Raw genomic sequence first — 12,958 nt, forward strand, 5'->3', positions numbered from 1 at the left:
GGACTGAAGATTACATGAAGTGCAGAAGTGTCTCTCACAAGGATTGAGCTCACACAGGAAGCCACCTGCAGAGGCAGGATGGAGCCGTGGGACAGGGCTGGGTGTCAGTCACTACAGAAAGAAAAACAGGACAAAGCAGAAGTGGAGGGAGGCCCTCACCAGATCCTTGAGAAATGCTACACCTTTCCTGTCAGCTGCCTGAGGGTCCGTTGGAGCTTCAGTTCCACATGGAACCTGATTGTACTGCCAGTGTCACTTTGGAATCTGTGCCTCCCCATGGGCAGAAAATGACCCAGGAGAGCAGCAGCACAGTGCTTTGGGAATGTGTGAGCCCATCAGTCATAGAGTACCTTGCCCACAGATGTTGAACTGGAAGTTGAAATTCATCTTCTCTTGCTTTCTGTGCAGGTCCCTCCAGAGAACGGGCATGAGCAGATTGCTTTATCAGAGATGCCATGCCAGACTGAGGGAGAGCTGTTTCCAGCCCAAGAGCAGGAAGAACACCTCAGGCAGCATGTGGAAGAGCCACAGGAGTACGAACAGGTAGGTCTGGCTCAGCAGGTGACAGAGTGAAGGGCAGGAACAGGGGTATCAAATGGAGCTCTTGGGACTGAGGAGGCCAGGAGTCCATTGGCACTGAAAGCAGAGAGCCTTGTAATCTGCAGATATCAGCAGTGGGAAAAGAGGTTGACAATGGAAGCAGAGATTGACAGGGAAGCAGAAAGAAGTGGCTGAGTGAATGTGATTTGGAGGCTGAAAGAGGAAAAAGCTGAGCTGGATGGCAGCTCCCTGTCACTTGCTCTGCATTTGTGTGTCCAGAACATCAAGGCAGAGCCACAAGCAGAGCTGCCCAAAGCTCAGAGTGACATCAAGGCAGTGAAGAGGAAGGACAAGGATGACATGAGGAGCATCCAAGAGGAGATGAATCTCCATCAGCAGAGGGAAGATCAACAGGTGAGTGAAAGAGTGGTAGCTACTGCACTGATGAAAAATCCTCTCTCCTGTTTTTTACAAAACATCAAGGAAGAGCTGCAAGCACGGCTGAAGGAAACTGAGGCTAGGATCAAGGCAAGGCAGAAGAGGCTGGAGGAACAAATGAAAATCATCAGAGAAATACTTAATCCCCTCCCAAGTTCTACAAAAGCAAGTGAGTGAAAGAGCAAAAACCACCACACTCACCAAGCTGGTGCTTTCTGCCCTTTTTGACTTTCCACTGCCGAGCAGCAGGCAAATGGGCTGATGCCTCTGAGCGCCATCCTGCTGTAGTGTCTGTCACAGCCATTCTGAAGGACACTTCCTGGGATCTTGAATCTCAACTGCTGCCCTGCACAATGGAACGAGTCCTTTGGCCTTTTGGCCAGCAGTCATTCAAATTGATTCCCACTGGCCTCTTCCTGCTCTCCCTGTTTCCTTGAGGTGTTTTAACAGTGGAACGTGGTGACCAAGATGGAGGATGGAAACAAGCTGTCTGTAGCCCTTGTAAATCTCTTCTTTCCCTTTCCTCACAGCTGATGATTCTTGGCTAACAGGGACAAGCTGTAGTCTCTGACTGCTTTGTTCTGTTTGACTTGAGGTGGAAGTGTTGACAACTCACCGGGCATCCTGCAAAGGCTTCCAGCTAATGACTGGCAAGTATGAGCCCCAAGATCGGTGTGAGGCACCGAAACTGTCTCCAGCAGAAGTGCTGCAGGTTGAGCATGACGTGAAGGTGGTGAAGGACAAGGGCACTCAGTGGGAAGAGGTAGGACATTTGAACAAGGAGCTGCAAGTGTGTCTGCAGCCCCTGGAGGGGGTAAAGAGTCCTTGGGAGGAAGTGGAGTGGTCACTGCAGCAGTCCTCCTTCAGAAAATCCATGACACTGGAAACATGAATTAGGACAGGAGCTCCAGTAAAACCAGTCTTTGGCTTTGGCCCATCCAGTCAAAGAGAAGTGCACATCCAAAACATCCATTTTAAGAACCCTGCATGTGGCTGACAGCATCTTCCTAAGGGCTTGCACTTGGAATGGGATCTCAGGGTAATCTCTGCCAGCCACCTTTCTGAAACAAACTCATTTCTTTTCCCAGATCTACACAGGCTCCTTCAGCAAACCAGCAGCAGCAGCAGCTGTGTGTCAAGGAGCCTTTGCTCCCCAAGCTGAGAAGCAGAGCCCGGGCAGCTGGATCATCTCCACCACTGACACAGCTGCTGCTCAGCAACAGCCGATTGAGGATGACTCCTTGCAGCTGCTGAGTATGTCTGGTGTATTTCTTGCCTGAGGGGCAGTGTATTGTGTGCACGTGTCAGCACAGCTGTAGCAAATGTTCCCCCTCAGTTTGATATCACAGGGACAGTTAGGATTCCCCATAGGAACTTCTGTAGAAAACCAGTCTCTGCTGGCCATCTGTGCTTCAGAGCTATCTGGCTGTTGTTGTTGTTGCTACCCAGCTGACCGCATAGGCATCAGAGCCCCACACAACGGGGCTGCCTTTTGTGGCTCCTGGAAGCTGGGATCTCTGCTTTAAAGTGAGCTTCTTGAATTTTGTTTCCCTCAAGGACAATTGTGAGCATGGAAAATCCCATGACGAAATACAGCAAATTCAAAACTATCGACAGCAGGTGAGTCCAACCACAAAACTGTGGGCCCGGTGGTTTCCTGGCGGAATATCTCTCCAGTCTGAAGTCAGGCAAGCTGCCAACATGCTCGGGCACTGAGGCTACGTTGTCCCATCTCTCAGTACCGGTTGGAATTTGTGAGCCTGGCCAGAAGGCATTGTCAAAGACATCTCCACAGTGCCAAGGTCTTGCCTGCAGCAAGGAACAGGACCTGGTAGATCTCCTGGTCTCTCAAGTGTGGGACAGCTCTGTGTTAATTTCCTTAGCAGTTTTGTATGTCTCCAAATCAGCTGGCCACAGGAATAGAGGGAGAAGAATCTTGCTTGCCTGAAAGACCAACTTGCCCCCTATCACAGCTGTGACATAACCATTCTCAGGAACATTTCTTTCCAGGAGTTTGCTGAAAGAAACGCTCCATGGTCAGGATTAGAACAGCACAGTTTAGAAACTGAAACCTGAGAAGAAAGAGGAAGCTCTCTTTCTGAGCCGAGGCAGTAACCCTCAATGCTTCGGGCCTGGTGGCCAGGCACTTGAGAGCAAAATGCATCATCTATCTCCTGACAGAGCCCTCCTGCTTCCTGCAGGTTTCAGGCATTTACGGCAGAGATCTCCTGTCTGGGCTGGCTTTCACTGCAAGATCTAAACGGTTTCTCCTTTCTTTGTGGCTCTTTTGTTTCTAGGACTTTTGGAGAGGTTTGTAGAGTGCTCGACACTGCCACGGGAGGAGAGGTAAATGTCAACATACCCCACAGACTCTGCTGCTCTCGGGGGCTTTCCTCTCTGCCCGGAGATCTGGCTGCAGCTGTGTGTAGAGCTGTGCTGAAAAGGCACAAGAAGCACAGACTGGTGGCAGCCTGCAAACTGCATTTGGGACAGTCTTTGTTCCTCTCAGCTGCCAGAAAGAAGGCAAGGAGCGCAGCCGGTTCCTTTCAGAGAAGGACGCGCTCACTTGCAGAATTGCTAAAGCAAAGGTGGTGCCTCCTAGAGAATCTCCCTGCTCTTTGGGGCTACAGCCTGACGCCTGAATTCTCATTTCTGGCTGCCAGTAAATACATCTGCATGTTACTTGCAGGAGCTCAGGACCTCTGAACGACAGAACCAATAGGATTTCAGCAGAAGCCATTTCATATTTACATTACACTACATTTTTAGGTTGTAAGAGTTGTAAGACATGCAAGGTAAAAACCCACTTTGGTCACTGGCAGAAAATAGAGCTGCTCATTATTGGTTAATTAGTATGGCTCTGCTCATCTCCAGTGGATGGGAAGAGAGGGCATCTTGCCTGCCTGAGTCTTCCCTGGAACCAGTAGTTTGGAAACTGTTCAAAAACCTGGATCAGTCGTATCTAAGTCAATCAGTGGTCTGCAATTTCACTGCCACCCCGTTGTTTTGGGGCTTGATTTTTTTCAAGTGTCTTCTTAGGTGCAGATAAACTAAACAAGGATTTGCCTTGGATTGTGTCCCCTGTTTTCCATGGCTTGGCATGCCACAAGGACTAGCTTCTTCTTTTCCAGAAACATGCAGCTTTTATCTGGCCTTTTACTAAACTGCATTTTTCATTTGCTGGCCATTTAAGACATCTCCTTTTTCATAGCTGTGCCTTTCTCCTAGAAACAGATTGCAAACACTGCACAGCCTAGAGGCAACGTCACTCCTTTTTTTTCTGTTCTCGTCACAGAGGGACCTGGAAACAAGGGTCAACCCTGAAAGCAGTGTAGCCACTTGTGTTGATCTCCACCCCCTTGTTTCCTCCTTTCAGCTACCTTGTAGACAAGCAATTCTGGCTGGTTATGGAGTACATGGATGGAGGCACCCTGAGTGATGTTATCAGCAAGACCTGCCTTTCAGAAGAGGAGATGGCAGCCATCAGTCGGCAGGTCAGCGATCCCATCTGTGCTCCTCAGGGCTTGGGCAGGATGATGTGGGAAAGTGGGGCTCAGAGCTGGAGTGATTGCATGTGGCAGCCTTTCTGTATTGCTGGTATGCTATGGGCAAGCAAGAGCATCTCAAGTGAACTGCCTGCCAGGGCCTCTGCACTCACTGTACTCTCTTCCGGTACTCTTATCTCCTGCTGTCATACTCCCCCTCTATCTCTTGTATTTGTAATTGCTGTTCTCCACCTTGCCTCTTTAAATGTTTACCTCAAGTCTGTCTGCACTGCATTCCTTGCCTGTAAAAGCAAAGACGATGGCAGCAGGATTGGAAAGGAACAGCAAACAAAAGAGAGAGATTAATTTCTCACAATCCTCAGCTGAACAGGATAGTAGTACAGCCAAAATGCTCTCTGCTCATAGAAGGCAACTGGTGTGATACTTGCAAGTCGGTGCTGAGGCCAGCAATAAAACCTTTGTCATGCAGCCTCCCAGCCAAAAGTGATCTATATGACAACAAAGGGAGGGACATTTACTTTCTTGGCAACCCTCATTTGTCCTCTGCATGAAGAGAACACACACACCCGTGGCAGCAGTCATTCTGGCTGGTTTGCAGAGGGTAGTCAACAAAAGCAGTTGCTGTTGCACTTTCAAATGCTGGCATGCCTCTTCTTAGGAAGGTGCTGCTCTGCTAGTGTTGGAGCAGCAAGCTCTTCCTCTGTGGCACTGTGTTCTGCATTATGCCCCATTCCCCTGGAGAAGGAATGTTTAGGGCTTTTTCTTTTCTTGTGTGATGAAATCACATCCCTAAGTTTTGCCCTCCTGTTTTCTCTCTCTCAGTGCCTGCAAGGATTGGATTTTCTTCATTCAAACCACGTGACCCACCGAGATGTAAAGAGCCACAACATCCTTCTCAGAATTGATGGCTCTGTCAAGCTGGGTCAGTGTATTCTTAGTCAGCTGCAGGGTTCCAAGCACATACGGTGTGGGGCTGCTGTTTGAGTGACTGCCAGCTCCCCAAAAATGGTGCTGCTGGGAGTGCAGGGGCCCCTGCTGCAAGCTGAAGGCACATTGCAACATGCACAGAGGTGTGACAAGGAACCACAAGCAGTAGTCAAGAGGGCCGTTGGTCTGTGTGTTTGTGCCCCTTCCAGAGGGGGAGAGTGACATGCTATTCCCCTAAAGGTAATTTAGGGGAATAAAGGACACTGCTGTGAGCAGTGTTTAAAAACCTGATGGTTTTTTGGAAGTGGCTGAGACCACACTTCCTTGGCTTCAACCCCGAGGAAACCAAGTGTGGACAGCTCTCCAGCAGATTCAACAGCACATTCTTAGATTGAGAGTGGAGAATTCTTTGGCTTGGTTTCCTAATCTGAGTTGGCTTTCATTGTGTGTTGTTTTCTCCACAGCTGATTTTGGCCTCTTTGCTCAGCTCCTCCCTGAGCAGAGTAGGCAGAGCTCAGTGGGCAGGACTTCTGGGTGGATGGCACCTGAAGTTTTAACAGGTCAACCGTATGGCCCTAAAGCTGATGTATGGTCTATTGGAATCGTAGGCATTGAAATGGTGGAAGGAGAAGTTCCTTACTGGAATGAAACTCCTGTCTCGGTAAGGTGCAAATACTCTCTGATCCCGCTGTCTTTCTCACCTGGCCCATGTTCTGTGTGTGTCATTGGACAAAATCCCATTGCCATCTGCTGGCATCACTTCCACCTCTTTTTAGGAGGTCCCCTTCTGAAAATGTCCCCTGCAGCACATCAGCATCTGCTCTAGGTTTGGTTGCATCACAAGGGAAGTGGCAGGTAACCAGTTCAGAAAACCTGCCTTTTTGCCCTCCCGCCATGCCTGGCATTTGCTTTTTGAACACTGTGGAAGCTCTGTCTTGGATGGAAAGGAATTTTCCTGTGGAATGGTTAGATGTGTTATAAGTACCATTTGAAAGAGAAGTTTAATCTTTGCAGTTTCCATTTTATAGAAAACGTAAGAAAAAAAGTAAAAGGTAAAAGAAAAATCCAGAGAAAAAGAAAAAAAAAAAGCAAAAGCAAATGATAAAGGGAGAGAAAAAGGGGAAGAAAAAGGAAAAGGAAAACCAAAGAAGAAAAAAACCCAAACAAACCCACCACCAAATCAATCCCAAATCAGTTCTAGTTGTTGTGGGGTTTTTTTGGTTTGGGTTTTGTTGCTGTTGCTGTTGTTATTTGGTTGGTTGGTTGGTTTGGTTTGGTTTTATTGATCACAGTACAGCCATTTTTCTCCATGCTGTAGCATCTTTCTCAAAGCCTGTGGAGTCTTCCGAATTTTCAGCCTTTCAAGTCATCTCTACATCATTCTGTCATGTGTCTGGGTGGCCTGTGTAAGTTTAGGATGTGTTTTTCTCCGACTGCAGTTAGAATTGTGTGCCAGAGCCTGGGCTGTTTCTCGGTCCTTTAACAAGTCGATGGGCTTGCACTCAGGTGCCTGGGGCTGGGATCCAAGGTGTGCTGTTGACACCGGCGCTGTTCCTTTACCGTAGGAGCTGGGACAGCCCTGGGTTGCACAGTTCTAATGACATTGAGCACTCCAGCTCCCCACCACGTCCAGTGGCTGAGCTCAGCTGGAGGGACAGGATAAAACCCCCTTTGTGACCTCTAACCGTGTGAGAAAAGGAAAGAAAGCTGCCATCCTTTTTTGTACTCAAGGGGAGTATGTTTGCTGGTTTAGGCTTGGCAATTTTCCTCTGGATTGAAGAGGATAGTAACAAAGTCTTTTCAGTCACCATCTATTTCAGTGCCACCAGCACAGAGCTGTCAATGTTGTGATGGATGTTTTTACAGAGGCCAGGCTGGAGCCTAGTGTCATGCGGATAGCCTGCCAAAACTTCCCATTTCTTGCCCGGCACTTTCTGTGCTGGGACACCATTGATGCATTGACTTGAGTATCCAAATGAGCAGAGGGTTATCATAGGGATGGTGCTTCTCCTTCTGATGTGACCACAAAAAGGTTCCCTTTGTGCTGCATAAAGAAGCTGAAACTTGTAAACTGCTGAGAGATAGAGCTATAGGTGGCTCCTGTGTGCCCAAGCAGGCATTTTCATCCCAACACTTTTCTGCGGGCATCTTTTCGTGTCTGTGTTGAATATGAGAATCCCAATGTTTGTTTCCATACCTGAGGTGTGCCTGGTGGATTTCCTTTATTTTCTCCCAATTTACATTGTTTTCTGGAATGGGACAAAGGCCCGATGAGTTTTGTTTCACGGCAGCTGTGTGTAAGGGACCAACAAGCAGTGCAGAGATGCCTTTCATGTAATAATCCTTGGAAAGTGTAGGGCTAGTTAGACTAGCAAAGTCCCTCTTCCAAAAAGCCTGTCAAGCTGCTGTGAACCCTCAGGGAAGGAAACATGCTCTTGCTGATGTACTTCCCTTTGACTAGATCAGTCAATGAAATAGCTGCCATTGCAAGATCTGCTGGATGTTGGAAAAGTTGTGGCTCCATCGGGGTTGGGGTTTTTCTTGGTAAAGGAAAGGCATCTCTGCCTCTTTGCCAGGGCAGAACCTGCCACTGCACAGCTTAAACAATGGGATCTGGGAGAGCAGTTGGGAAAGAAGCAGGTGGAGCCTGGTGTTTCCATTTTCCCCAGCCTCAACTCCTGATAGCCACAAGAGGGAGACCAAAGCTGCGGCAGCCCAACCTATTCTCACCTTGGACACGTGACTTCCTGAGCTGCTGCCTGCAGACGGACGAGGTGCGGCGCTGGTCTGCCAAGGAACTGCTGCAGGTAAAATGCCAAGGGGCTCCAGGTGAAACAGTGTCCCAGGGATGGGCTCCTCCTCCACTGAAGTCCAAGGCATCAGATGAGCTCCCCTCCTCCTCACTTCCACACCCGGTGCTGTTTAAATGAGAAGCTTGAGGCATGCAAGAGTGGGCTGGGCTGGCAGGGACCTGTACAGTTCATCTGGTCCAAGTGCCCTGCAATGAGCAGGGACATCTTTAAAGAGATCAGGTTGCTCAGAGCCCTGTCCCATCTGACCGGGAATGGCTGCAGGGACTGACCAGCTCTCGGGGCAACCTGTGCCAGTGTTGCACCATGCTTTGAGTAAACAGGTTCTTTGTTAGACCTACTCTGACTCGATCCCCTTTCTGTTCAAAAGTGTTAGCCCACATTCTATTGGAATTGGAGCTGGTAAAAAAGGTATCCTGCTTTCCCTCAGATGCCATTTTGAAGTGTTGGAAAGGGGCAAGCACGTCTCCCTGGGGCCTATTCTTCTTTGTCCAGGCTGAATAACTCCAGGTCTCTCAGTCTGTCCTCAGGGGAGAGGTGTTCGGTCCTCTGACTGTTTCTGTTGCCCTGTTTTGTAATGTGGTGGGGTGTTCATTTTTATCTAATGGCAAAGAATTGAAGTAGAGCAATGTGGAGTACAGATGCATGAAATAGTGGTGGAAGAGCCCAAGGAAACCAGTCCCAGCCAAGCAGTCAAAGATCTGCCTGTGGGAAAGGGGGGCTGTGGGGGGCTCACTGGGTGCCTCTAAGGGGCCCTGCTTTTTATGCTCCCATCCCCACTCTTGGAGGTTTCTGCCACACAAACAGGGACAGCTGAGGGGGGCTTGTCCCAGACCCTTCTGCTGCCTGGCACGGTCAAGCCAATGGCAACTGCCCCAGGGCTACTGCCAGGTTGTGTGGCAGAGAGAGAAGTGCAAGACCCAGTGCCACTCGGCTGTCCCTGCTGGGAAGGAAGGTGCCATCCAGCCCAGGAGGGGCAGGGCATGGAAAGGTAGGCAGTGTTCTTTTTCCCTGTGGAAATCAGCACAGTGCTTGTTCTTCAAAGAGAGGGACCCATATGAGTCACTGGAGTTTGCTGAAAGGAAGAAACCCCAGGGCCAGAAAGCACCATTTCTAGTGCCCTGGCAGGGCAAAAATCCCATCAAGATGAAGATGCCACAGAATAAACAGATGAGTGGGATTCTGGGCCAGGTTGGCCTATGATGGCAAGGTCCTCATATGAAGTTGTAGATGCAGATTGTCCCGTTGGTGCTGTTCATGGGTCTTTCTAGGAACCAGAGGGACCCTGATTGAGCCTGTGAAACACTCAGCTTGGAAAGTCATGGTACACTGATTTTTGGGGTTTGTTTTGGGTTTTTTTGTTTTATGTTTTGTTTTTCGGTTTTGTTTTGTTTTCTTCCTGTGGACAGCATCCATTTGTAACATCACCAAATCCAGTGTTCATCCTGGCACCGCTCATCATTTCCGTGAAGAAGAAGAAGAAGGAGGGGGAGAAATGAATGTAACAATACCATCACGACATGATCTCCATAAGCAGCTTAGAATAGGATTGTAGAGTAGCATTGTAGAGTAGGATTACAGAGTAGCATTGTAAGGAAATAAAGGAAATAAATAAGGAAATAAACAGAGGAAATAAGGAAATAAAGTTTCTGCAACTTCAGCTCATCTGGAAGATTCCTTTCTTTCTCACCATGTCAATAAGCTCAGCATCTCCTTCGGAGTTGTCCGCTGCCTTTAAAAGGTGCAAAGTGCCCTTTAGGGCTTCTCTGGTGTGCCTTGAAAGTGCGGAAGGCTCTTCTTCATTCTTCCTCTCCAGACCACCGTGCCTTTGGAATGCGCCCCGCTGGCCGTATTTTGCACACCTGTGGTACTTCTCTTTGAGGCAGAAAGGGCAGTGGCATTTGCAGGCAAAAGCAAAGGAGGAGCGAGGCATCCCAAAGATCGTGTGCAGATGCAAGTCTTCAGCTGCGACTCAAGAGCATTTGGGCTCCTGCCACTTGGATTGGGTATCCCGAAGTGCAGTCTCTTTGGCTGCAGGAGAGTCTTGCTCAAGTGAGAAGTCAGAAAGATCAATGAGGGTGCTCGGAGAGGTCTCCTGCGGTGCAGAGCTGTCAGCGACTGTGAGGTGAGAGTGGGCCCAGCCTTGGCCAGGGCGGAGGCCCCTGGCAGAGCCCGGAGCAGCCTGAGCCTGGGCAGGGGCAGGCTGGAAGGAGGCCCTTGTAGCTGCAGGAGGCAGCAGCAAGGCCCTGGTTGCTTCTTCCCAGGACCGGGTGAAGGCTCTGCTCTCAGAGCCCAGCGGGCAGCTGGCTGCTCCCGAGGGGAAGCGTAGCCAAGCTGGGCACAGCACAGACGGGTGGCATTGGCCGCCTGCAGTCTGCACGGGAGGAGAGAAAGGCAAACAGCAGCCAAGGGCTGCAGCCCTGGCTGAGGATTCCTACTCTTGTGCCGGCTGCCCTGGAGCTCCTGGGAAGGGTGAGCAGTGTGTGCAGCACTCTGGGCACAGGGGGAGGGAGCCGGGCTGCTCCACAGGCTGGAGCATAGGGCAGCGTCCTTCAGGCGCGGCAGCTCTGCCGGGGAACCGAGGCCAGTGAGGCGGTGACAGCTTGTCAGGCCAGATCTGCAGGAGCCAGTGCCTCACACAGCTCTGGGAGGAAGTGCTCTGACTTTCATTACCAGTAGCACATTGAACACTCCGCTTCCTATCCTGGAGTGAGGGTCAAGCATGATTCCTGAAGCATGGATCCAATTACGATGTGAGTTCCCATGAAGACAGGGATACTGGCGCCTGATTACATCAGAACTTGTGTCTTGACACTTCATCCTCCACCTAGCCAAGCATCCCATTTCATCATCTGTGGACAAGATCTCTGAATGTTTAACAGATGAATGGTTGGAAAGTTTCTGACTATATGTGTCAATACACACATACAAGTATACCCTTATTTCATGCATTTGTATATGTACAGTGTGTGACATTTGTATATAACATGTACATACTTACACAAACAAGTGTGTATGCATATATATGCTCACACACGCTTGTACATACACTTACCTATAACTATACATGTATCTATCTATGTCTGTCTGTCTGTCTACCTATATGTATTTGGATCCACTGAAATGTTACACTTGAAACATCTTCAGTCTGACGAATTCTGGCAAATGCAAAGCAAGCACCTGACAGATCCCTGCTTGAAGCCCTAGAAGACTTTAGTTGTCACGAGCACTTAAATTACAAGAATGTCTACTTCTCTGACCACTTAAAAGTTTAGAGCACTTTATTTTAGCAGAAATTGTAACTAAAATTACTTTAACAATGACATGAGCTGAAATAATATATCAAAAACTTTTATGGAATCAACCCCTCCCCTAGTTTTCAGCCAGATCTATTTTATGATTATTGTAACTGAATTCCTTCAGCCCTCATCTACATTCATTAATTTGACATATTTTGTGCCTGCATAGTTTAGTAGCTGCTTATGAAGGTGTCGCAGTCTGATTATTCTGCCACAGTGGAGGCTTTGGTATTCAGACATACAGCACGACTTCCACTTTGCTTTCATGAGTGGGTCGGGTCTTGTAACAGACGCATTGTACCAATATGGCAGACGGTTACAAAAGACGTTTATTAAGTAAAAGGTTCAGGTTATATACTCTCGGGTCTTCTACTACGTCAGACAGGATATTGCCACACTTCCCGGGTTTATAGTTGGAGTGGAAAAGTACTGGCACATGTTAGTAGAGGGTCTACATTCCTTTCAGGGGTAGCTTATCTTGAGAGGGGGTTGGGCTTGCTCTTTTCCTCTCCTTTACAGCCCGAAATCTTCCGCGCCGCCTGTCCCTACACAACCACATCTCCCCCCCCCCTCTTTCACAAAAGAACGAGGTAGTTATACACATATATATATAGATAGATATAGGCACTAAATGAGGTAGAAGGTTAGGACTTAATAAGGGAAAAAGGAGTTTGGAAACCTGAGTAAGTTTTGCCAGGCAAGTTTGAAATATTGTGACCGGCAATTTTAAATTCACAGCATTTCATGTTGGCCTATGAACAGAATGTTAGTCTGATCTAGGCGAGCTTTGACAAATGAGACTATCTTGTTCAGCAGGCATGGTCCGAAGGTAACAGCTAGAAGTAGCATTGCCAATGGGCCTACCAAGGTGGAAATAAAGTGGTTAACCATGGGGATTGGTTAAACCAGGATTCGAACCAGCCTTGCTGAGCTTCCCTATCTTTCTGTCTCTGAGCCAGTCTGTTTCGGAGTTCAGCCATGGAGTCTCTGACGACTCCGGTGTGGTCTGCATAGAAGCAGCATTCCTCTTTCAAGGCAGCACACAGACCTCCCTGCTGCATGAACAGGAGATCCAGTCCTCGCCGGTTCTGTAGAACCACTTCTGAAAGCGAAGAGACTGACTTCTCCAAGTAGGAAATGGACTTCTCAATCCTCTGCAGGTCCTCATCTATAGTCATTTGTAGCTGAGACAGACCCTGGTGTTGTGTTGCCAGGGCTGAGACACCTGTCGCGGTGCCGGCTGCTCCCAAGCCGAGCAACATTGCGATAGTTACACCTGTCAATATCTCTCTTTTGTGGAGCCTGTTGGATTCTTCGAGAAGGCTGTACATTTCTTCGTCCGAGTGGTACAGGACCCTAGGAACAATCAGAACTTGGACACAGAAATCGTTAGAATCATCAAACTTGGGAAGAAATACACACGGACTTACTCCAGACC

General features: G+C 48.7%; 1 protein-coding gene across 1 annotated transcript; it reads left to right on the forward strand.

Moving 5' to 3' along the window:
* The first annotated feature begins 450 nt into the window (after positions 1–450).
* LOC136374245 (serine/threonine-protein kinase PAK 3-like) lies at positions 451–9,720 on the forward strand. The gene is made up of 11 exons (XM_066339548.1): positions 451–543; positions 820–954; positions 1,429–1,479; positions 1,574–1,741; positions 2,067–2,236; positions 2,536–2,598; positions 4,355–4,472; positions 5,307–5,406; positions 5,876–6,072; positions 8,081–8,218; positions 9,631–9,720. Exons 1-11 carry the CDS (start codon positions 451–453, stop codon positions 9,718–9,720), a joined length of 1,323 nt encoding a protein of 440 aa, XP_066195645.1.
* The last annotated feature ends 3,238 nt before the right edge of the window (positions 9,721–12,958 follow it).

Source organism: Sylvia atricapilla, chromosome Z (genome assembly GCF_009819655.1).
Source record: "Sylvia atricapilla isolate bSylAtr1 chromosome Z, bSylAtr1.pri, whole genome shotgun sequence".
NCBI lineage: Eukaryota > Metazoa > Chordata > Aves > Passeriformes > Sylviidae > Sylvia > Sylvia atricapilla.